At 48.2% G+C, this 25,346-nt stretch overlaps 1 protein-coding gene and 1 long non-coding RNA gene across 2 annotated transcripts in view; one reads left to right on the top strand and one right to left on the bottom strand.

Annotated features, from left to right (window-relative positions):
• Positions 1–25,346, top strand: part of Clpb (ClpB family mitochondrial disaggregase) — a 120,532-nt gene that overhangs the window by 58,408 nt on the left and 36,778 nt on the right. Inside the window, exon 5 of the mRNA XM_050122614.1 lies at positions 2,750–2,878. Within this exon, the coding sequence (XP_049978571.1) occupies positions 2,750–2,878 (129 nt within the window). The remainder of the gene's footprint in view (positions 1–2,749; positions 2,879–25,346) is intronic.
• The window catches only part of LOC126488850 (uncharacterized), a 45,236-nt gene that overhangs the window by 14,390 nt on the left and 5,500 nt on the right, over positions 1–25,346 (bottom strand). The window contains exon 2 of the long non-coding RNA XR_007588797.1: positions 23,701–23,813. This is a non-coding gene — a long non-coding RNA (uncharacterized lncRNA). The remainder of the gene's footprint in view (positions 1–23,700; positions 23,814–25,346) is intronic.

Below are 25,346 nucleotides of genomic sequence, written 5' to 3'. Positions count from 1 at the left end.
TTTCTTCAGGTTTATCATTATATCCAGCAGTTAATGTCCTGTGTGGCAGTTCAGAGATGCCCTTAGGGCCTTTTGAGGTGCTGGGCTTGGAATCCTTTTTCAGCTTTTCATTGTCCTGTTCTTTTCCCTCCCTGCCTGGCCAACGTTTGATTGTGATCAATCTGCTTGTCTTGGAAGTGTCCACCCAGCCTTATTTCCTTCTCCTAACCTGCAGTGGGCTAGAAACAAGATCCCCAGTATGATGGGGTAACTAAAAGTAACTAGTGGGATTTGTGACTAAGGGCTGGTTCCACTCATTGATCTCCTAAAGGGCTCACACAGGAAAAGCATAGATACATCACACACACACACACACAGAGGCCTTGCTAATATAGGTAACCCCTCAGGTGTGCCCAGAGACCAGGCCAATCTAGATAACCCCTCACGTGTGCCCAGAGACCAGGCTAATCTAGATAACCCCTCACGTGTGCCCAGAGGCTGATCTAACCCTAGCTGCTCAGACACTTGCTTGCTGCCTGTTTCTGATGCCCAGGAGAAAGTCACATTACACTGCTGGGGTCAGTAGTGTGGTCTGGTCTCCAGCTCTGAGCTCCACCATCTTCATTTTGGCCAAAGGTTTGAAGTGTTTCCACTCATGCTGGCTTGTTAGGGTGCGGCTACACACCTCAGTCTATCACATGGTAATACCAGCTTCCACCGAATGTCTTACTGTGTTGCCAGAACAAGAAAAGGAGAGAATGCAAGAGTCTAAGGCTGGTATAGCCTCCAGGCTCGGCTTTCTCTGTGCTGGATTCTTTGATTGGCGCTGTGAGGGGAGAATGCGACTCACCCTGGTTTTGGTTCTCACCGCTGGTGATTCTGACTGCTAGACTCAGGCAGCCCTTCCACCTCACCTCTGCGCTCCTCACACACCTTTAACTAGCCAAGTGAGGGAGCTCCCACGTTCTTGTCTAAAAACTGAGACTGGACATTTTTGCTTTTAGATCTGTATTTAGATAGTGTCTTCAGTATTCCAAGAGGGAACACACTTTCGGTTGATTCTGAAAACGCTCAGAAAGAGTGGTGTAGGAATAATTGCTTGGCGCTGCTGTCTAGGCAATGTCACTTTTTGCCTTGTACGCGACCTTTTATCCCTCCAGGCAGCAGGAGCCTGCCCTTTACAGGATCAGTGCCAGGGGACAGGAGAGAACTGGCACAGGCAGGCAGACCCTGGATCCTCGAGTCTACTCCCAAGAAAATGAGCGAGGAGAGAGCATTAAGGAAAGTTGGGTTCTGGGGTAGTTTCCAGATGCGGGACACAAGCTGCTCTGTGCCCCAGAGGGTTGAACCTTCTAGTTTATTAGCTGATCCAAAGGTGTCTGGGTAACAACGTAAGCCAGAACCAGTCTCATAAGCAGATATGTGTATCCACCCATCCAGAGGTCTTAGAAAGTGAGAACAGTTTCAGGTTTTATTTTAATAAGACAGGAGAGAGAAAAGAGGGCACATGAATAGTGCCTGAGGGTTTGCACGCTCAGCTCCCATGAAAGGTCTGTCCTTAGTGTACAGAGGATGTTTATAGAGAGTTTTGAAGGGTAGGAAATCAGATTGCAGAACTAGGATGGAGCTTATTGGTAGAACTCTGTCTGTCATGCACTAGGATGTGGTCAACACCAGCTTCAACACTCAGCACTACTAAAACAGACCAAAAAGCAAATGAGAGGTACGGTAAATTCCGACTTGGTAGGGAACGCACACTCAGGCACCGTGTGCAATCCCTGACGAGCTAGACCAGATGTGCTTGCTCCTTCTCAGGTCACTGAGATATGAGGCCCTTTTTCTTCTTTGTTCCCTTCTGTAGTTTCAATTTTTACTTGATTTGGTAAATCAAATTTTAAGCTTTAAGTTACTTACTGAATTGTAAGCAGTAGAGGTGTGTGAGTCTTCTGCCTCAAACATCCTCTTGCCTTTCCCTGTTCCTACCACCCCTTCCCTGTTCCCATCACCCCACCCCTTCCCTGTTCCTCTCTCGCTCTCTCTCGCTCTCTCTCCAAGCCATTTGCCCTGGCTTTCTGGGTCCTCCCATTTTACCCCAGCATAGGATTTATCTGCAGCACTCTACAGTCTGTTTATCATCTGCCTCTTCAGTCAGCTGAGGTCAGGGACCATATTCATGAAACAAACCAGGCTGTTTTACCTCCTCTTGCTCAGCCCAGATGGCCATGCACACAGTGTAGATGCTACTTAATGTTTAGAAGTTCATAGATAAAATATTGAAGAGCCAGGCACTCAAGCAGCTGAAACAAGAGGACCAGCCTGAGGTACACAAAGAAATGTTACCTCAAAAACATGAGGAAATCAAAAAGCAAATGAAGCTGGACACATGGCTCACACCTGGAATCCCAGCACGTGGGAGATCGAGGCAGGAGTAGCACTGCGAGTTGAGGGCCATTCTGGGACACATAATGAGACCCTGTCTCAGGGAAAAACAAAATGGCCAGAGAGCCAAAGGATGGTACATACTCTAGCCCCGCACTGAGAGTCTGGGCCAGTCTACTCTTCATAGTGAGACCCTGTAATCAAGCGGGTGCACGCACACACACACCTACCCACCTAAAGGGAGAAGTGGGTAGGGAAAGTAGACAAAAATCATGAGCATGTACAGACTAATTTGTTGCTAATGGAGGTTTGTGGGGTTTTTGTTGTTGTTTGGTTGGTTTTTTGCTTGTTGGTTTTTTTGTTTTATCTTGTTTTGTTTTTGGTCCCTCAGTCCTAGTCACTCGAGAGGACGACTTCAACAACCGGCTAAACAACCGTGCTAGCTTCAAGGGCTGCACAGCTCTGCACTATGCTGTCCTGGCCGACGACTACCGCATTGTCAAGGAGCTACTAGATGGAGGTGAGAGCTGTGGCTGTGGCTGGCAGGGGAAAGTGATCCTGTTACTCTCCTTGAGCTAATCTGAAGAATAACAGTGACCATGTGTGTATTGGGGGCAGGGAGGGGGTTGTCTTCCACCCTGTCTGTGATAAGTTGTGACTGTTTTTTTAAAGACTTTTTTTAAATTATGTGGGGGAGTAGGTGTGTGCACCTGCGTCCAGGTGTCCTCAGAGCTGAGTGGCATTGGATCTTCCTGGAGCTGGAATTACAAAAGCAGCATGGGCACTAGGAACTGAACTTGGGTCCTCATTGCTAAGCTGTTTCTTCAGCCCCACTGTGAGAGTTTTCTTCATTGATGGCTCTTCCCAAAAGTGTCGTTCTCTTGTGACTTCCAGAGCAGGACCAGGAGAACAAAACCCTACTAACCTGTGTCACAGGGTTGCTGTGATTTCAGCCTCACTGCAGTCTCACGTAGGTCTGTTACTCTGAGCCGTGGTGTCCTGTTCACACTCACACTTGTAGTCAGGGGCTGGGACAGGGATCTTAAGTTTGAGGCAGCCTGGGCTTCATAGTGAATTCCAGGCTAATCTGAGGTCTATAACTAAGCCTGTCTCCAAAGCTAGCAACAATACCAAAGCAGAAGGCTTCTCATTTGACTTGCCCCTTCGAGTACAGACTGTATTGACTTACTAAGTATCCTTAGGACCAGCATAGTTTATGCCATGTAGTGAGTGTTCTGTAACTATCTGCTGAACAATGAATGGCCTCCCTTTCAAGAGCATCAGTTTCATTACAGAAATAGAATGCTCCAGACTCTGGCTGGGCTGGTTCTTTCCAAATCTGGTACAGAGTTCACTGCCAGACACCTTCATATGGCCATTTCCTTCTTAGTTCCCCTTATCCCCATCCAGCTTCTGAAAGATTAGAGCCAGCGCGTGGAGGACCCGGATCCCGGGTGAGGTAATGGCATGAGATTAGAGCCAGCGCGTGGAGGACCCGGATCCCAGCATGAGAATGCTATTCACTCACTCCCTGCTACTTTCTGGAGGCCAGACCTCAGGTCCTCCTTCCTTCTCCATGGGGACCAAAAGAACTAGACCATCCTTTGAGTCCCTCACAGAAGAAATCTCTCCAAGATTGGTAGTCTGAGGGATCCCACTCCTTCCTCAGGTAGTCAGCTCCATGGGAACACCTTTTTAGTGAGCTGTGGTCACTTTGTATTTCCTACCACTTTTTCCAGTCAGCCTTCACAGGAAGTTCATCCTGTCCCCGAGCCTGTGCCTTCCAGGTCCAGGATCCCAATGATCTTCCAACCCATGTCGTGTCCTTGATTTGGGACACTTCCCAGGAACCCAGCCTTGCCACCTCCTGTCAAGCCATAGGCACACTGGTTTCATAACCAGGCCTTGCCCGTGCCCTCACCCTTCAAGGGGCCAGCCCTAAAGCGTGCCTTGGTCTGTAAGTGTACCTGGAAACCTGCTCTGCCAGGTAGAGTAGGGTGACTCTGTCCTTTGGAAAGCTCTCCGGTGAGACATTGCAGCTAAGCGTCAGAATGTGCGTGTGGGGTTTCTCTCTCCCGTGCCTTCCAATCCGTGCGCCCAGTCATTGTCTCCTGGTTCCTGTCCCTGCTCCCCCAGCCCCCAGACAGCGTTCATTCTACAAGGAGCCTTCACCCCCCCCTTCCCTGCCCCTGTCCCTGCTTCCCCGTCCACCAGACAGATGACAGCGTTCATTCTACAAGGGGCCTTCGCACCCACTTGCAGATCGAACACCTTTGAAATGAAGAAGCGAGGGCCTTTTATGAGGCTCCACCCACCTCCCCCCCAGGCCAAGGCTAGCCCTTTGAGCTGTTCCAGGGACACGCTTTCCTGCCCGGTGACTTGGAACGGATACCCTGAGCCCCCACCTCTGCATTTCTCCCACCTGCCGCTTTAGGGGTCATCATTTATACCCCTGCCCTAGTTTCCCAGCCTCGAGGGTCAAAGCCATTAGCCTGCTTGTCCCTCCCTTCTAGACCTGAACAAGTTGCTGTCACTCAGGGCTTGCAGGCCTGCCAATTTCTGACCCCTCTCCCCCTTCTTGACCTCCCTTACTCTACCAGTGTGTGTGACCAGCCAACCAAGAGGCAGGATCCTGCTCTCTTGTCCTAGGGGCTCTTGTCTGTAACATTTCCAAAGTCTTTGACCTCTGCTGACCTTTTCCGAAGGGTCTGCCTTCCTGCCCATCAGCTTTACCGGAGTGCTCTAGCCACCAGCTTTGCTGTAGCAAAGAGGAAGGCTCTTTCTGCAAGACCCAAGGCAGGCCTAGGCACAAAGACTGTCTGCTCACAAGGTCTACAGGGAGTAACCACTTTTGCTGCTTGTTCTCTGAGCTGTGAAGAGGATCAAGCAACAACATCAAGCTGAGATGTGGACACTTCCAGCCTGTAGGAAGCATGAGTAGTAGAAAACACACCCTGGGCTTCAGAATCAGCTAATCTGGGTTGGGATCCAGCTTCTGATAACCTAGCCTTGGTTGATTTGTCAGATGACACCTCCTTCATAGGACTGTGTGGAGATTAGTAACAGGAGTAAAGTCCCTGGCAGACACATGGTAGATGCTCTGTGACAAATAGTTACTCTTTTCTTCATTTTTATTGGGGTGTAGCGAGTGTATGTAGTAACGGGGTTCGTGTATCGTGCTCCTGGATCATTTCTCTCCCTCCTGATGTCGCGCTGGTTGTTTCATTCCCTCAGTTTCACTCTGCTTTCATGGCCTCTACATGAAAGTGTTTTTATGTAGCTGCGTGAATTCTCAGATCCAAGCTGACAGACATGTTCCTATTGTCCATAGCAGTTACCGTGACGACTGAGATAGTTACACTCTGGGTGGGCAGCTGTAACTCCATTTCTCTTCCTGCTTCTCTGCCTGCACCATCCCCGCGGCCTAGAGTGCTGTTGCCTTTTCTCACTTCTCACCCCCTCTCTCGGGAAGCCTTTTCTGCTTGTCCACCTGTTTGGGTACCTCCTTCCTCCTATGAACTGTGCCGTGTTGTCCGAGAGCTCACCACAGACGCTCAGGATCATTTTCCAGTGACCCCGTCGCGTGAAAAGGTACATGCTTTGGAGACGGACTTGACTTTAAAGCGTGTCTCTGTTACATCCCATGTTGAACTATTTGCTATCTCTGAGATCATGGACCTCGGGACATCTTAAGGGTCAGGCACACCATCTCTGACCCTAAGACTCTGATGCTGACAGATATGTAACCGGCCATGGCAGTGGGGTGTTGAATAAGGGGCACTATGTACATGAAAGAGGAAATGCCTTCTTGTCACCGAGCAGGGAGGTGGAGCACGTTACAGAAAGACTCCTGGAGGAGTGGGTGATCCCCTTTCCAGCAAGAGCAATGGGGAGACAGTTCTCTTGTAGGATTTGAATTAACTGGTGGCAGTTTTTCTGTCCTACAAGAAGTATACTGACAGTAGGTTCTCATCCTTGGTGCTGCTGCCTCGCGGTGTTGTTTACTTAGAACAGGAAGGTTGTGCTGCCACACTTTCAAGTACAAGGAAAGATGGAGGAGGGCAGGTGGGCACTGTGACTGGCAGCGAAGTCCCATAGACGCATCTCAGCACACCCAGAGCTGGTTAGCTCACAGGAATGCGCCCCCATGGGCACCTGTCTGCCTGAAGCACACCTCTAATCACGGGGCTTTGACTTAGTTCCTTCAGAGAAATAAGCCCTAAAGCCCTGAGGTATTCACTGTATACCAGTGACACTCTTGGGAGAAGTGATAATACTGTTTGTATCAGCCTGACACTTAGCTGTTCTTCCTGCAGCTCTAGCACCCTCCCCACGTTCCTGCCTCCCTCTACTTGTGCAGCTCCTTCTGCCCTGTGTCCCATTGGGGCCTTCTCAGGCGGGTGCGTTTCTTTCTACCAGCCAATCCCCAGTTCTGCTTCCATCCTCCCTGCCCCTGGGACTAGAGCACAGCATCACTTACTAAACTAAGGCAGAGTGCACACCAAGAGTCTACCTAGCTTTTCACCTCCACCTCTTTACCTACACACTGGCACACTACCGTGTGTATATTTTTGGATGCACTAACAAATCTCCAAAAGCCCTGCATGGCTTCCTGACCCACCCGTTCTTAGTGTCCTGCTGCCTCTCTGTCTCTTCTTCCCGCTGCTCCTCCCTGTTTCACCACGGTGCTCCTTACCTCAGAATGCCTGGCCCTTCTGAAATCTAATCCATCCTCCCCAGGCCTCCCTCAGCCTTTCCTTCCCACTTTCAAGGTTCCTCTTTGACCCCTTCTCTGAGTGCCTGGCTGGATCTGAGGCAAAGGGCCTTCCCAGTGCTGACATCCTCCTGCAGCAGCCTGTGGTTAGCCCATCGTCAGGACCAAAACTCGGCATTCTGTTTCTTGTTCCACTTCACTGTCTGTCCATCTGTCTACACCAACAGATGTTGCACCGGCAACTTTCTTTGCCTGGGGCTGTCTTCCCTCTGCTGAAACTTCACACCCAGCAGTGCAGAGAAGGATCACAAGTTCTGGTTCTGCCACCCACAATTCTCCTTTGTGCAAACCCTTTCTCACTGTCCATAAAACAGAGCAGCTACCACAGCTGCTCTCAGGACCCTCCTCCAGCCCTGGTGTTCTGTGCAGCCTCTGCTAAGACTCTTCTATCATCTATCAAGCATTTGCTATAGTAGTTAAATTTTTTATTGCTGTGGCAAAATACCAGTATCAGTATTAAAGGGAGAGAATTCACTTTGCTCATAGTTTCCGAGGCTTTAGACCATCATGGTGGGAAGATATGACAAAGCATGTAGAAAGGACGGGAATGGGAGGGAGACATTTGCTGAGCACCTCTCCTGTCACGGGTCTCAACCTAGGCATCAGGCCAATAACTCTGATCCAGACCTGGGTGTTGCCATTAAGGAACTCAGTTTATAAGAAAAGCAGACATTTAACAATGACTCTGAGCCAGCGATGGTAGCGCACACCTTTAATCCCAGCACTCAGGAAGCATAGGCAAGTGGATCTCAGTGAGTTCAAGACCAGCCTGGTCTACAAGACCAGGACAGGCACCAAAAGCTATAGAGAGACCCTGTCTCGAAAATAAAAAAAATAAAAATAAAAGCTATGACTCTGATGTGATAGTGGAGATCTAGAGCATGTGCTGTGAGATCACAGAGATCTTAAGCTGCATGTTGTAGAATACCTGTTGTCATCCCAGCACTTAGGAGATAGAGACAGGAAGATCCAGAGTTTGAGGCCAGCCTGGGCTATATGATATATGACACCCTGCCTAAAAAAGATGAGGGGGTTGTAGTAAGACACACCTGTAATCACAGCACCTGGAGGCCTGAGGCACTAGAATCATGAGTGTGAGCAGAAGGACTATGTATTGAGTTCAAAGATTCTCTGGGCTGTACAATGAAACCTTGCCACAAACAGAGCTTTCTGAGTCTCCAATAAGGCAAGGAAAGCCTGGTCTAGGAGATGGTATTTACTCTGCAAGGGTAGATGCACGGTCCCCAAGCTGGCAAGGGCAATAACTAGAGGGGGCCTGTGTTCAAAGCATGGAAGATGAGGCATAGTCCACTCTCCGCAGCATGCAGGTAGTTCAGAAGTGTGGGGCCCTGGTGTCTGGTCGAGAATGGAAAGCAAGAACTGGCTGCTGAAGGGTTGTGCTAAGGAAGTTCCCTCTAGGGCAAACCATGACATTTTTCATGACAGGTTTTGTGGAAGTATTTGTTTGGTTGGTTAGATGGTTTTGAGATGCAATCCTAATGTGTTCCAGGCTAGCCTGAACTTTCTGTCGCGGAGGGTGACCTAGAGACCGTCGGGGTGACTGCACAAGGACAGGCAGGGACTTCCAGGGTAACTGTACCCTTCCATGCTTCCTGCACATCCTGAACTCACTCCACATAGATGACCATAAATCTCGCATGGTGCAGGATGGGGCACCAAGACAGCTCCTCAGTCCTTTTTTCTCTCCTGATCTCTAGGCCCTCCCTTATGAACTCTCAAGTTGTTTTCTTCTCCTATTTCACAAAGACGGTCCTGTAGTCAGAAGGGAACTTCCTCACTGCTGCCATCTTCCCACCTGCCTGGCTGCAGAGCGATGCCTTCCCTCCTCCAGTACTGAAGCACTTCCTGAGACCAGCCCTTCGAGGGCTCTGGTTCTTCTTTCTCAAGAACTCTGCTCCCCAATTCATGCCTTCCTCTCCTGCCTTACTTCTTTCTCCTTCCCTAGATGCTCATGTGCACCAGTGTGAAAATGTGCCTTCATCTCATTCATTAAAAGAGAAACAAGCCTCATAGCTACCTCTAGAGCTCATCTGATTTCTTGCATGCCATAGTGACTAAAATTTTCAAAGGAATAATTGCCCCCCCATCATTCTGCTTTCTCAGCTTCTCTTGTTTCCTGAACCTCAACTGTTAATGTCAGTGTTAAAATTACTTAAATGGTAGTACCGTCATTGTCTTGATTTTCAGATCCAAAGCTTAAGTCATCCTTCTCTTCCATTCCATGGACAGTACTTTAGTAAGTCCTGTTGGTTGTCCCTGGCCCCATCATTTTTCATGTACTGCCCTGAGAAGACTATTTTCACAGTTTATTCCTGTCCCCTCAAGCCTCCACCAAGTCACAGCCAAAGGGATTATTGCCCTTAATATGTCATGTCCCAGCCAGACAGTGGTGGCACATGCCTTTAATCCTAGCAGTCAGGAGGCAGATTCAAGGCTGGCCTGATCCACAGAGCAAGTTCCAAGACAGCCAGAGCTATACAGAGAAACCCTGTCTGGGGGGGGGGGACTTTAAAAAACAGTTTCCTACTAAAAAAAAAATTTTTTTTGACCCCACCATTGAAGTAACAACAAATGCCAGACTCCTTACCAGAGCCTTGAAAGCCCTTTGTCACCTAGAGCTCTGCAGCTTCATGTCACTGCTCTCCCTGGATGTCAGTCTTCTTCAGAAAAACTAAGCCCTCGTTGTCTCCAAAGGATGGCCACCCCATCTTCAGGCCTTACTCAAATGTCCTGTCTCAGGGACTTCCCAAGCTACCCTAGTAAAAGTTGCTCCAGTGCCACTTTATCCTGTTACCCTACTTGGCCCTCCTCGTGGCACTTAACTTGGCACCTGCAGATGTAACATGAGGGCCAGGCTGCTTGGGGTTTCTGTCCTGCCCTGTACACCACAGCCAGCAAGCCCCAAAGAGATCTCCATAAGTTATAATGCTGATTGGCCCATTAGCTCAGGCTACTTATTAGCTCTTGAAGCTTATATTAACCCATTGTTCTTATCTATGCTAGCCACAAGACTCAGTACCTTTCTCAGCCAAACAGGTCTTGCCTCTTGGTGGTCTGGGCTGGAATGGGAGGAATGGGCTTCCTCCTTCCTAGCATTCTCCTGTTCTCATGGCCCCACCTCTACTTCCTGTCTGGTTGACCCACCTGTACTTCCTGCCTGGCCAATCAGCGTTTTCTTAAAACAAGATTGACAGAATACAGACAATTCTCCCACCCCGTGCAGATCTGTTTGTGTCATTGTTATCTGTCTCTTTCCTGCCAGCACTGGAGTCCTGTGGCTACAGAGACCTTATCTCTCTTACCATCATAGACAGACAGTCCACAGTGAGCATAGGGAAGGAACTTGGTGCTTCCCAGTCATGGCTAGCAGGGCAGGCAGTTGGGCTGGGTAGGTTTGAACAGGAAGACTGGAGGTCATTTTCTTGGGGATGGCTAAGGCTGCACATTGTCCATGGGCAGTATAGCTGAAGGGCCCCACTGATGCAAGCCCAACAAAAGCAACGAAGCAAGGGCCCAGGAAATGGGAGGAGGCGCTGCACTAAAGGCAGTGCATCTCACATCATCTGCAAAAGATTGGTCTCTGTTTTCATCTGTTCATCACAAACCACTATCTTCTACACTTGATTTTAGCCAAAATTATGCTGAGAAACAATAATACTTAAGTACAATCAAAATGAATTATTAGAAAAAGGGATGTTTTCAAGAGAAATGCCAACTACATGCCCATCTTTGTTATTAGTGTCCATAGACATAAAATGACTCTGAAAGTCACTATGAAAGTGTCTTCTAGAGGACAGATGGTGAGGTTCACCGAATGGCACTAGTTCATGGCCCCCACATTAAGCGTCACTGCTGTGCTGGTCCTCTGGGCAGAGGGAAGACCGATGAGCAGAAGATAAGATAGCCTCTGCCTCAAGATCGTCGTTCAGGACATAATCATGCTGCATGCAGAGAGGTCAGAGGCTGCAGGCACCGGGAACTGTGATCCACCCCAGCTCTGCCTTGTCTCATCTTTGTGATCACAGCCCCTCTCCGGCATCACTTTTTTAGCTATAAAATGAAGAGATCACAGTGCTAACAAAAAACGCCTCCTTTTGCTTGACACAGATAGAAAACCTTTGTGCTAGCAGTTGTCTAGGGGAAGTGGGGGGCAGGTAATAGGCACAGGTTTGCATGAAAATATTCTAAAGTAGATTATGGTGATGGTTGTATGGTACTGTCTTTATGCTAAAAAGCATTAAATTGCATACTTTGGATGGGCAAACTTCATGGCATGTAAATTATATTTCAGTAAAGCTGTTGAAAAAGAAAAACTCTTCCATACCATTCCAAACTGAACAATTCTGGCTTGGATGGGCGGCTGGCTACTTGGAAACAAGTCAGAAAGCCAAGAGAACTAGAATCAGCTCCTCGTCTAACATGGCAGATGAGATGACCCATCAGTGATATCAGTTCTTTTTCAAGAGCGCTTTTGAGAGACTGGAGAAATGGCTCACTGCCTAAGAGCACTTGCTGCCCTTATAGAAGACCTGAGCTCGTTCCCGCACCCAGTGTGAGCTTCTCATAACTACCTGTAACTCCAGCTCCAAGGCACCCTACATCCTTTTCTGGCTTCCACAGTCGTCTATGCATATGTGACACACACACCCACATAAATAAAAATATTTTAAAGAATGCTGTTAAAAATTTAACTGTGAACATTCTCTTACTCTTAATGACATTTTGATTAATTTCATCATATTATCTTAACAAATATCTGTTGCATACCCCATCTCTTGAAAAGCTTAAAATTTGTCAGAGTAGAAACATTAGACAAATAATTACTAAATTATTAGCTAATAATATAAGTACTATTATTGCAGAAGAGTAGAAGGTACTACAAGAGGATAATGAAAACCTAATCTAGTCTAGGGGGCTGAGGGAAGTCTTCTGAACAAACCCACGTGTGCTGAGATCTGAAATGTAGGTACTTGAATGTCATCTAGCTTGAGACAACCCTGTGGAGGGAGAGGGCCACTCGTCACCCTCAGGGACCAGCAATCATGGATCCAAGGACACTAACAAGTAGGAAAGTTTGACGGCAGTGGTTCTCGACCTTGCTAAATCTGTGACCCCTTAATACAGTTCCTCATGTTATAGTGACCCCCAACCATAAAATTATTTCATTGCTACTCCATAACTGATTTTGTTACTAAAATGAATCATAATATAAATATCTGATATTCAGGACATCTGATATGTGACCACAAAGGGGGTCACAACCCACAGGTTGAGAACCACTGTTCTGTGGTATTATCATTGCAGTCCACATCTTGGATCGGGTGCCATGTAGGACCACCATGATCCTGAGTCCTGCCCTCAGCACTCAACCAGGTCAGAATGAAACCTCCTTTGCTCATCCCCAGGGTGAGGCCCTTCTGTACCCTAGGGCCTGTGGAATCAGTGAGTGGCTGAGCTGGAGACAAGAGTCCAGTCACCATGGCTTTCCAGAACCATCTGCCATTTCATCAAGGCTCTAATGGGCTCCAAGCAGTCGTCAGATGAGCCTGGCTGGCATCCGGCATGAGCTCATCACCGCCATCAGTAGCAGCTGGAAGCCAGGCCGCCCCTGGGTGAAGGAGAGGTCAGCATTGGCTAGGCAGGTCGTTCCGGGTTCCATTCCTTCACCTGCACAGCACCTGGAGACAGTTCCCAAGGCCAGCTGTGCTTGCTGGCTTATTTATACCCCTCTAGGGCATGTCTTAGAGAGGAAGAAGAGGGACCCTGCTTGAGGAAGGGAAGGTATCAAATTGAAGGTCAGTGCCTACCGAATACTAGTGAAAGGGTAGACTAGATATGAGTGGGAACCAAGATTGCCTCCCAGAAAGGAGTCTTGATTCTAGCATTCCTGTGCTCTTTCCTCTGCACAGAAGCCTGACCGTGTCCTGAAGGAACCCAGCAAGGATATTCTCTGTGAGCTTGAGCCACATGCTCCTTTCTGAACTGCATGTTGAAAATGAATTCTTTTCATTATAACAGAAGGGAACTTGCCACTGAGAAAGCCTTCAGGGACCCCCTTGGAAGTAATGGATCCCTGTGTGGTAGGAAGTGCTGCCTGGGTGTTGGGGTCTGGCACGTACGTCATTCTGACACCCTGTCCAACCTCCTTTTTAATAGCGTCAGTTTGCTGTCCTAAAATAAGTTAGCTTGTGGTACCCAAACTTTCCATTATGATATTTTGTAACTTTGAATGAACATTTACCTTATGATTTGTTCAAGTGCCTGTAAATCTAAATTTTCCTATTTATTCAGCAACTATTATCTCTCTTTCTGCAGCTGATCACCATCATCTTTGTTTTAGGCTTCTCTGGTGATCTTCAAGCATCCTGGCTGATTTTTTTTCACCACGCTTACTCAGAACTGAAATATCTCCTTCCCACCGAAGCACATTCTCAGATGCAGAGTATGGACGTGGTTGCTTAGGTTCCCAGAATCTCACCTGCTTTAGCACATGACAATAAGTAATTGCTGACTAAATTAATTTATAAATAAGCACAGGCAATAAAATAGACTCTTGTCTTCCTTCATGATAACTGAGGACAAGGAGGCGGAAGACCCATTCGGGCATTGAAACAGGCATTGTGTTAGGTGGAACTGCAGGCCCAGATTGAAGGAGGCAAAGGAAAGGACAAAGCTACTCTAGGAAATGGAACCAAAACAAGCCCTGAGCCTGTATGCTGTGTAGAGATGCTAGGAAAATGGCCCCCGCCGGACTGTTAAGGAGACTTGAGTGCTGAAGGCCTCTAGGATGGAAGAACCAGGATAAATTTGTAGTCAAAACCGTTTTGGAGTGATTGTCATGTGTGTATCTTTGACCATGATGATTTTTACTTTTACAAAGATACACTATAAAGTTTCATGGAGCATTTTAGGAAAGGAGTTTATGAAAGGAGGATACATGGTGGGAAAGAGGTGTCCCTGCCACATCTCTGGTCCTCCTCAGGGCAGGCTTTGTAACTTTTCCTACGGTCCACCCTATGCCTGTTGTTAGCAGTTAGCACCATGGGAGACAACCACATGAGTATGTCATCGTGCGGTTGTGAAGTGGGTTTCACTAGGGTGAAATCAAGGTGTCTTCAGAGATGCCTTCCTTTTGGGAGACTCTAGTAAAGAGCCTGTCCTCCCACTTTGTCCACTCCATATTGGGCCTTCATTCTCTGCTTTGGAGACCAGCCACCTCCAAATAGCAATGGCCAATTGAGTTTCTTTCATATTTCATCACCTTGGCATTCTTTCCCCCTCTTCCTCCCTTTAGAAAGACCCTGTAGTTGTGTTGGACTAAACTGGATAGCATAAGGTATCTCGGAGCCAACTGATAACCAAACTTAATTGTGCCTGTAGCGTTCAAGCCCGTTCATCACAGGCTCACAGGACTTGGGAACTTCATTGCGGGCATACTCTGCCTAGAACACTCTCAGAGATATTTTATGCATACTTTATTTTTATTCCTGTTTTTGAACAATTAATAGTTGCATATAACACAGACTTCAAGAGTTTTCAGTGATAAAAGTCTTAATTCCCACACCAGCTTCAACCAAAGTATTGTCCGTTCTCTCTGTTGTATTTCTTCTTTTTCCTCCTTGCGGTTAACTAGAGCAGGAATTTTTGGGTTTTTTTTTTTTTTTTATTTTTCGAGACAGGGTTCCTCTGTGGCTTTGGAGCCTGTCCTGGAACTAGCTCTTGTAGACCAGGGTGGCCTCGAACTCACAGAGATCCGCCTGCCTCTGCCTCCCAAGTGCTGGGATTAAAGCCGTGTGCCACCACTGCCCAACCAAAACCAGTCTTTTTTTTTTTAAATATTTATTTATTTATTATGTATAAAATATTCTGTCTGTATGCCTGAAGGCCAGAAGAGGGCGCCAGACCTCTTTACAGATGGTTGTGAGCCACCATGTGGTTGCTGGGAATTGAACTCAGGACCTTTGGAAGAGCAGGCAATGCTCTTAACCACTGAGCCATCTCTCCAGCCCCCAAAACCAGTCTTTATACAGCCCTTTTGCGATAGATGTTTTCCATACTTTCTAATGCCAACACTCACCCAACAGTGACCATTTGGCATGTGGCCTTCTTCTGTGGTATGCAAAACCCCTTCCCCCCAATATATCTTTATTGGTCATAGTGTGCTCACTGATACATACTGTTTTAATGCCTGTAATTCATTACTGTCCTTAACTATATTTGTGCTAAAATTGTCTCTGATTTTACCAGGGTAGCATTCCTCTATCTTTTTCTTCCCTCCCTCCCTCCCACTCTCCCTCCCTCCCTCCCTCCCTTCCTTCCTTCCTTCCTTCCTTTTTTGTTGTTGTTTGTTTTATTTTGTTTTCTTTTGGTGGGTGGGGGACAGGGTCTCTACAGAGCCCTGACTGTCCTGGAACTTGCTATATAGACCAGGCTGCCCTTGAATTAACATCCTCCTACCTCTGCCTCCCAAGTGCTGAGATTAAAGGTGTGCACCAATATGTTTCTTTTTATTCTTTTAGCTTTAGCAAGACAGTTCAAGCTTATCTTCTGCCTTGCCTGGGATTTTTTTGTGAGCAATTGTCTTAGAAACGGAAATCTAGTATTGAGCTTCTTCTTTTGTTCCTCCTCGTTTTTGTAGTTTTTGTGGTTTTACTTGAACAAAATAAACCGTGCATGTGAACTGCCCCTTCCTTCACTGCTCAGCCTGGTGGCACTGGGATTGGTAACTCTAATGACAGCTGTAAGCGCTTTGTCTCATGGCTTTGCAGTTTTAGAGGAAACGTAACAATCTCAGCACAGTAAGACTGGTTGCTCAGCAGCAGCACTTCTAGCTCATTGACACAGTGGACTAGGGTCTTAGCTTAACTCTCTCTGTCACCTCGACAGAGCACCGTGGCATGGCTTCTTACAAAAGGGGCTCGTGGAACCCATGGCCTTCATGGTGGGGAGCATGGCAACAGAAGCACAGGCACTGGAACACAGGACGCTGAGCTCACTGGGAAGGACTTGGGCTCTTTGAAACTTCCAAGGCTCATCCCCAGTGACTCGTCTAGTACCAGATGAATTTCTTTGTCCTTTTTTTTTTTTTTTCTTATGTTCTTAGACTTCACCAGAGGACAGAGGGCAACCATGACTCCACATAGGAGATGGCAACTACCTACAAACAGCAAGAGGAAGGTGGCCTGGGCACACTTCTTGCACTTTCTTAACTGCCAACATGTTCGGGTTTCTGTGGGGAGTTAGGGAGGGTGTGCATCAGGTGTGTGCCGCCTTACTGTTTGAAATAGGATCTCATTGATTCTGGAGCTCACTGGATTGTCACGGGAATTTTGTCAGTCACAATAGAAGGGAAATATTTTACCTAGTTACTTGGTTCTCTTACTACAAATGTATTTGAACATAATTTCATGTATTTAAAAACCATTTCAGCCAGGTGGCGCACGCCTTTAATCTCAACAGTCAGGAGGCAGAGACAGGTGGATCTCTCTGAGTTTGAGGCTAGCCTGGTCTATAGAGCACGTTCCAGGACAGCCAGAGATATACAGAGAAATTCTGTCTCAAAAAAAAAAAAAAAAAGAACCAATTGGATTTTCTTTTGTGAATTATCTGTCGCATCTTGACCATTTTTCTGTAAGACAAAAATAAATTTTTTTTTTTTCGAGACAGTGTTTCTCCATGTAGCTTTGGAACCTGTCCTGGAACTCACTCTGCAGATCAGGCTAGCCTCGAACTCACAGAGATCCACCTGTCTCTGCCTCCTGAGTGCTGGGATTAAAGGTTGGTCTTTGTTTTGTTTTGCGGTGCTGCCCCAGTTGACCTGGTGCTGTCACTTCGTAGCCCAGATCAGTTTCAGACCCACAGCAATCTTCCTGCTTCATTCAGCCTTGTGAGAGCGGGGGTCATAGATATACATAATACTCCCTTATGTTTTTGTTTGTTTGTTTTCAGATTTGTTTTTATTTGTTAGGTGAACGTGTGCTGTGTGAGAGCAGCTTCCCTGGGAAGCTAGAACTAGGTGTCATTTCTAATCTGCCCTTTACCTGTGCCACAAATCTGGATCATCCTGCAGCCTCAGCTCTGGGACAGACAGGTCCTCAGCACTCATTAGGGCAAAACACTCTTGAATAATAATCCAGCCCAGACAGGGAGGTCCATCAAAGTGGTCCTCTTGGTGTCTGGACCTGTCTTCCCCCCTCTCCTCGCTCCTCCTCTCCCACTACTCTCCTGTGTTTATTTTTGAGACAGCCACCTGATGACTGCTGGGTGTAGAGCATAAACTAAGAGTTGCTGGCAGCAGCCTCTGTGTTGGGAAACGCAGCAGTCTTATGGGGAAGATGAGTATTTCCTGCAGCCTTGATGGAAGGCTGAGAAACACCAGATAAATGCTCAGACCCATAGCCTATGACATTTGACACCATATGACATTGACACCTCTCCCACACTTGCGACTCTCTTCACACTGGTAAGTAGTTAAGAAGATCCCACTGGGATGTTTCTGTGCTTGTTTGCAAAGTCAACTCTGCGGAAGTCTTCCTGAAGTGCAGAGCGGAAATCTATGAATGTGCCTTATTCCAGGATCTAGAGGCTCACTTGTTGCTTTGATGTTTTGTTTTGAGACGGTGTGTTGATGTCTAGCCTAGGCTGGTGCAGACTTATAGCAGTCCCCCTGCCTCAGTCTTTCCAGTGGCATGAGCCACCACAACCAGCTTCAGCCATTGCTTTAACTGCTAATACTTTTCAAAGCAGAAGTCTGGACTGAGCTGTGGGAAACAGACTTGTAAGTGGAAGCCTTCTCTCCACGACTATGGCCATCAGCTGGGATTGGTCAGCAGACGCTTAAACATCTGGTCAGCTCAGCCCTTTGGGGTGAGCAGTGTTTTATAGACAACCCATCAAGATTGATTGGCCTTCTAACTGAATTAGCCAGATGTGGGCATTGTGTGCCCTTTCCTCAGCCTCCTCCAATGTTGTTAGATGAAAGCAGACATGTGATTAGCATGTTTGAAGATGATGTGGTTTTAGTGCATAAACAAAAGATGCCGCCTCCTGCAGCCTGTGGCTCTGCTGCAGATATCAGCAGTATAATTACAAGCCTAGACCTGAGCTTGGCTTCCTCAGTCTCAGCTGTTATTTGCAAGAGGGGGAGGGGAGCAGAGTCAAGGCTGACAAAGCCTAGAGACCCAGGCTTTTATATAGTCCCCTCTGAGTTCTGCTTCATCCAGGGCACACTGACACCTTGGAGGTGGTGTGCTGGATTGGGAGGAAGAGGAATACAGCTAGTCTGAAACCCATAACTTCAGAAAACTTGTCCAGATTTTAAAAACTGAACTGAGCTTCTGCGCCCAGTGCCATCGCATCTAGGCAAGTGTTGTCAGCATGTCAGGGTCCCCCAGGTGTGCAGTGAGCTGGAGTCTGAGGAAGGAGACTTGCCTTTTGCTTTGCTAGCTCCGCCTGTGTCATATATTGGGCACTCATTCCTTTGGTTATTTACCTTCTCTCCTGACCACACTAGTCTGCATATTTTCCTCAGAACAAGCAAGGCATTTTCATGTTGCCAGTAGCTCTGTTGATGTTAATATTCTGTAAGCAACTCATGTGGTGTCTCCAAACCCGCCCTCTTCCCACTGTCTTCTGCTCACCATGCTTGGTGAACGGCATTGTCACCATCTGCCACCTTCAACAAGAAGGCATGGTTAGTCAGTCTGGTGCCTTCTGCCTCCGTGTTTAACAAGCCCCATTACTTTCCCTCAGCTGGGGCTCTAGAGAGCCTACAGCTCTAGAGCAGCCTCGTTGTCGCCCTCCCTTCCTCTAGGATCCCCAGCCTCCGCCCTGCAGAACTGTTTGTTCTTCTGCTCTAAAACCTTCAGCAGTTTCCAGTACCTCCAAGGTCAATCCAGATGTCCAGCCCGGCATCCCTGGGGCCAGTACCTGCTAGGCCCACAGCAGGATGTCTGGGAAATAGGCAGGAGCTGTCAAAGGCCTGCTGGACCGCTCATGCCCTGGCAGTCGTCCCTATGGGAAACCCTTCCCTACTTCTCCAGCTGTCCATGTCTGCCCAGCTTCTGGAGGCCGCTCCTTACATGTCTTTCCGACATTCCCTGGTGCGCTTACACAAGGAGACTCAGTTCTCACCCTCTTCCCCCACAGCAGTTTGAGAAAGCTTAAAAAGGTACAGGTTTTAAAGATCTGGAAAAGAGATCCCTGTTCATCTTCTCTTGGCGCCACAGCTTCTGCCACTAGTAGCCCTGTCAGGTTATTAGTGAAGGAAGAGCACCCAGTCCCCCTTCTGTCTGCTGTGGAAGTAAGGTAGGCAGCTCCCTGCTCACCACCCAGATCCACACCTATTCACAGACGGTACCTGATGGAGGAAGGCAGTTAGAGGAAACATGGCAGTAGCTGTCACTCATTGTAATCTCACTACCTGACAATTAGCTAACCACGGAATAGACTCTTACATTTCCCATGTGTGTAAGAAGGGTCCCAGACTGTTTGGGAACTTGCATAGGTTCACCTCGTAAGTGGCAGGATCATTGTGTTATATTTTTATTATGTTCTTACATGCCATGTTCCACAGTCAGCACTACAGGGTAAAGTGGGTTCTGGAATGTTGCTTGGATGATTGGTTGTTTGACTGGATCAGTGTTCCTCCCATTGAACTTGGCTGAGTAGCTTATGCCAAGAAGTATGGATTTTGTCTCATCTCCTAATGCCCAGCTGTACACAGACATGTTCCCTCCCACTCAGTAACAAACTGCCTGGAACTCTTTCCTGGCTCATATTTACAAGAGAATGTGATAAATTCCGTATTGATCCCTCCTGTTCCACTGTAAATTTTGCAAAAGATGATTAAATAGAGCAATAGAGTCTGCAGGCATTGTGGCTCAATATGTTGTGGACTGGTGTATCGACCTCCTCCATCCAAAGGCAGCCAGCGCCTATCCCTGCTGCCCCAGACCAGTAATTAAAATCCTGTGAGACTGGGATTTAAAATCCAATCATATCCCTGAATCAAGCCTTCTAGCCTCCCCATGTGACGAGTGCAATAAGGTAACGGCAGAAGCATGTTTATGTCTGTGCTGAAGCAGTCCCCACAGGGTGGGTAAGAAATGGAGAGTTGGTAGCCCTGCTGGCTAAATCACTTCACCCTGACACCACAGCCACTTGTAAGACAAGCTGTGGGTACATAAACCAAAGACCACAACTCAAGCTGTAAGAGCAAAACATCAAGCACAAAGATTCACAAGCTCTGCTTCACTGTGTGCTTCTGTCCCACAGACAGTCTGCTTGGGGGATTTGGCAGCCAAATGTGTGAGGATTTCCACCAGAACTCTGACTTCATCTGAACTGAAGCTAGACTTCCTTGTATTAGTCTTGCAGTCAGGATCAGGATTTCCCTAGGAGGAGAGACAGCATCTTCTTCCTCGCCTCTGTCTTCCTCATACCTAGCACGCTGAGAGATGCATAAAGGACTCTCGGTATCTTTGAATGGACACGTGAAGAGATAATTAGCAGCTAATACGGAAAGATGACTCAGTGGTTAGGATCACTTGCTGCTCTTGCAGAGGACCACATGGTGCTCACCACCGTCTGCAGCTCCATTTCCGGAGGACCTGACATCCTCTTCGCACTTTCATAGGCACCAGGCACACAAGTAGTGCATAGACGTACATGCAAACAAAATACTCATTCATATAAAATAAGAATAAATCTTAAAAACAAACTAAATGACATTTCAGTAGTACACTTACCAAGTAGCTACCCATTCAATACGTGAGCACTTCTGCTGCTGGGGAACTTAACTTTGCCGTAGTCTACCTTAGACTTTCTGATGCTTAGCAAGCCAGCCATGGGATGCATCCAGGAGTCTTATTATTAACCTCCCAGTTCTACATGGTAGCAGGCCTGGTCTCCTGAACTTTTTTTTTCTCTCCAGTCCAAACCACCAACTAGTTGGTTCCCTGAGCTATTTTTCTCATATGGCTCTAAACCCTTTTCTACACCCATTGTAGTTCCCAGAACAATCTCTCTACATTGTCTCTGTTCCAAAACCTATGACTCCTCATTGACACTTCACCCCTTACTGTCAGTCTTCTGTCAGGTGTATTATGTACCCTTCCACCCTTATCACATCTACGGATTTAATGAGTAGCCCACCCCTTGATATCCAGATGAGAAATAAACATGCTGGACACAGCTAAACCCACTTACTGCCGCTGGAAACGTCTCTGGTCTGTCTTTTACCCTTCCCCCTGGGGTCTGGTTGTCCGTCAGCCACTGACTGGCATTCCATGTGTTGCTGGCATCCAGTGTCCTCATGTGACCACAGGGTTTTCCTGAGACATCCCACCAAATGTCTGATGAAGTCCCCCTTTGCCCTCACTACCTGGCCAAGCTCACAGGTAATCCTGATACAGGAGAAGAGGCTAGTCTCGTATGATTAATAGAGACCATCAGTTGCCAGCAGTCACCCCACTTCTTCTAGAGGTTCACAAAGCCCCCTTGACGCATACGTTTGGTTCCAGAGATGAGGCAATGTGTGGAAAGTTCATGGTGAGATGACGGAGGAAATGGCCAGAAGGCTGTCTGTTTCACTGCGGTTATTTATCTGCAGTGCACGTGTGCACAGCACGCATGTGAAGGACAGGACAGCTTGTGGAGTGGGTTCTCTCCCTTATATAAGTCCCTGGGCTCGAACTCAGGTAATCAGACTTGGTGGCCGATATCTTTACCTGCTGAGCCCACACGTTGTTTGTCTTCTGTTCCTCTCAGCTTTGGTCCCAGCTCCCCAGACCCATGGTGCATGAGGGGAGGGGGGCAGTCCAGCCCCTCACTCCTCCATCCACAGCGTCTGTCTCCCTCCAGTCTGGACCTGCTGCTTCCACTGTGTGGCAGTTCTTGCCTTTTTGTGCTGTGGGACTATGTCTGATTGAGGCCATGAGGAGGTAGATAGCTTTCTGTCCCCCAGATTCCTGAAGGCTGTGGATCATGGGAAAGGTTTCTGGGTGCTGTCCAGGAAGTTGAGTTACTGTAGCTCACAGTTTCCTTTGCCCCAGACTGGGAACCCTGAATAGGAAGAGAAGAAATGCTTTGCCGTATCCTTTCTACAGAGATGTCTGTCCTCAGCCCATGATGAGAAGGAACTCCTCTGTCTTGCTTGGCCCCAAAGCATCTCAGCACTTTGGAAGGGAGTCGTCAGGCCTTTGGTGGCACTTTGAGGTGGGGTGGGGGTAGTAGAGCTATCTTCTTTTTTAAAAAATGTAACATTTCAAACATTTATGAAAGAGAAATGAACCCCTGTTTTAAATCTTAGCTTCACTGTTTGCCTGCTGTATGACCACGGGGCAAATTATTTCAACTCTGAGCCTGTTTTCTCTTCGTGTATGAATTATTCAGGCACAGTATGTAAAGACTGTTTACCCAGCAAGTGTTAGTGTGTGTCCCTGTTCTTACTCTTCCACCAGACCCAGGCAATCTGTAACAAAGTGGGGTGGGGAGGACTCCCCTGCTTCCTTCACCAATGGCAAGGATTAAATTCATGGGTGTAGTCAGCAGAAGATGCAGCCTGGGCTGCATGCCTTCTACCTGTTGTTAGCTGAGTATGTCTGATTGTGTACGTGTGGAACCCTGGTCCTCAGGAGGAGGGGCTCTCTCGCTCCTCCACTGCGCTTCCCTCGTCACTCTCGCCAGCCTCTTAGATGTCTGCCTCTGAGGACACAGAGAGAGCTGGTCAGGGTCTGGCCTCCAAGGTACGGGGACTGACTGTGGTAACCAGCTTGTGGCAGGCCATGACCCGAAAAGGGAATAAGAAGAACAAGGACCCAGAGGGGACAAGGACTGAATGAAGGAACTACACAGATAGCATGACAGAGAATGTGGTGACAGGGAAGGCTTTTCACAGACGCTTGTCCAGCCATCTTTTCGAGAGCTTCCTTGATAGGGAGCTTATTTCCAAAATACCAGTCTGCCTGGAACCTCTTATCATGGAGGACATCTCTAATACCCACCAAAACCTCTCGCTGGGGATAGGAAAGAGACTGCTAGAATCACGAAAGTCAGGATGAAGGGATCAGGGAAGCGAAGGTAGATTTGAAAAGGAGTGGATGACAAAGCCTTTACAGAGGTCGCTATAATCTTACTTCAGCCATGTTCAAACTTCAGAAAACCCATAGAGGTGGATGGGCCAGCAGTCAGCACCAGAGCAGCAGAGAAGCGCTCAGCCAGCAGCTGGTACTCCCCACCCACCTGCCCCCAGCTCCTCTCAGATGGAGAGGCGTCTGGGAGCAGCAAAGAGTCTGGCTCTCCCTTACAGGAACAAGGGCATGATCACAGAGTTGCTGTCAGGAAGGCTTTCCCAGCAGACAGAACAACTGTCGTGTTCTCTCAGCCTCAAAAGATAGCTCCCGAGGAGAAGACAGTCTTCTCCGACAAACAGGAAGAAGCGTGTGCTGGCCCTGCGCTGGTGTCCAGCAACAGTGACCGTGCATAGTGTGCAGTTCTCGCAGGAAGACAGGCAGAACGCTATGGTGGTATAGACGATGGTAGCCAACCTTTGCTGAGTTCTTCTCCAGTTCCAAACAGTCTGTGGGAGGGAGTAAGGAGGCCTTCCTGAAGAAGACAGGTTCAGTCTTCAAAGATGGAGTCAGTGGAGCCAGGGGAGCACCTATTCCCGACGCAGTAGAGAGAAGTGAGCTCTTATGAGGGTGCTTTCCCACCTGGAGCATAGTGATTATGTCAAATCAAAAGCAGATGCTGACCTCAGAAGAGCAGCAGGCTCCCTAGGCACCAGTGAGCCAGGCCTCTCTCACCAACACCCCTTCCACTCCCTTAACCTTCCTGGGTAAGGAGATCTTCAGCCAGCCACAGCAACACCAACCAGCACCAGTTCCTTCTTGCACACCCAACCACCCCTACCCTACTTTCTGGGCCCGATCCTTATTGACAGATCCCCCAGAATCTGAAGGAATTCAAGACAAATGGTTAAGAGGATGGAGTTAATAAAATTTGAAAAATTGAGGCCTGTCACTCCACTAAACTTTTTTCAATACCACTGACAGAAACATATTTCCCCAATGAGTGACCTTCCACAGCTGTAGCGGGCAGGCGCAGCCGCAGCCGCGCTGCCAGGAAGCCAGACTGCTATTTATCAAATATTATAAGCTGGGACAACTAATCTGGAGCAGGAGAGGAAGGAGGGGTCCTGCACCACACTGCCTAGGGTGCTCCAGGTGTTTGCCCCAGCCCCAGACAGCCAGTGGGAGGTGACGGATGGCCTGCGATTAGTGCTCCCACCTCCTCCCAGCTCTATCACTTGCTCCCAGAGGCCTGGCCCTCAAGACCAGCTGCTTGGCCTGGAGGGGCCCTGGGTGGGAGGCAAGGGGAGGTCAGGCCAGGGCACAGGCTATCCTGATGCCCCCGGAGAGGGCAGCCGGGTGAGGCCCAGCGTGGTTATTTATTGGAGTGTAATGGTTTGTGGCCATTGGTCGTGAAGGTGAAATCGATCAGTGGTAGAAGTCAGGTTCTATCAATTATTAGAGCAATTAGTCAAGTCAGAGGGAGGGTATGAGTCTGGGGGAGCAATATTGGATGGACATTATCCAGGTGCCCCGCCTCAGCCTTCCTAAAGTGGGGCAGATGTGCCGCCCTTAGGCTCCAGAACCTTGGAGAACCCGGCTGGTTTCCCCAGTGAGTAGCCTGACCTGAGAGTCTTCTGGACTGGATCCAAAGCCCAGCACGGCTATAAAAGGAAGCCCCTGTGCTGGCTGGCCCAGGTGCAGAGATGTCCTACCTGTCCCCACCCCGTGCTTTATGAGAAGTGACACGACTCCTGCTAGAAATTACTCAGTGGCCAATGTTTATGGCACACATTTTTCATTCTGTAAGCAAATATAGATCACTGACAGCACTTGTTTGAAGCAGCTAATCTCACCCTCTCTTCTTTCTTCCACTGCCTTCTCTCACCTCTCCCTCCCTCCTCCCCTCTGCCCATGCCTCCTCCCTTCCCTCACTCCTCTCCCTCCTAGAGATTTAATCCCTCTCCACAGAGCACAGCTAAGAGCAGAACTCCCTCCTGGAACCGGAGAAAGGAGAGCCCTCGCCACTGCTCCTTTGAGACTCCTGGCCCAGCTGTGCTATGGGATGCGGAGGATACTGTCTGGCACTGGCCCCTTGGACCTTGCAGGACCCCATTCAGTGC

This window comes from Alexandromys fortis, unplaced genomic scaffold (genome assembly GCF_014885135.2).
Source record: "Alexandromys fortis isolate MF-2015 unplaced genomic scaffold, M_Fortis_MF-2015_v1.1 scaffold_209, whole genome shotgun sequence".
NCBI classification, from domain to species: domain Eukaryota; kingdom Metazoa; phylum Chordata; class Mammalia; order Rodentia; family Cricetidae; genus Alexandromys; species Alexandromys fortis.
Note: the sequence above shows the minus strand (reverse complement) of the source record. Positions and strands in the feature narration are given on the sequence as shown.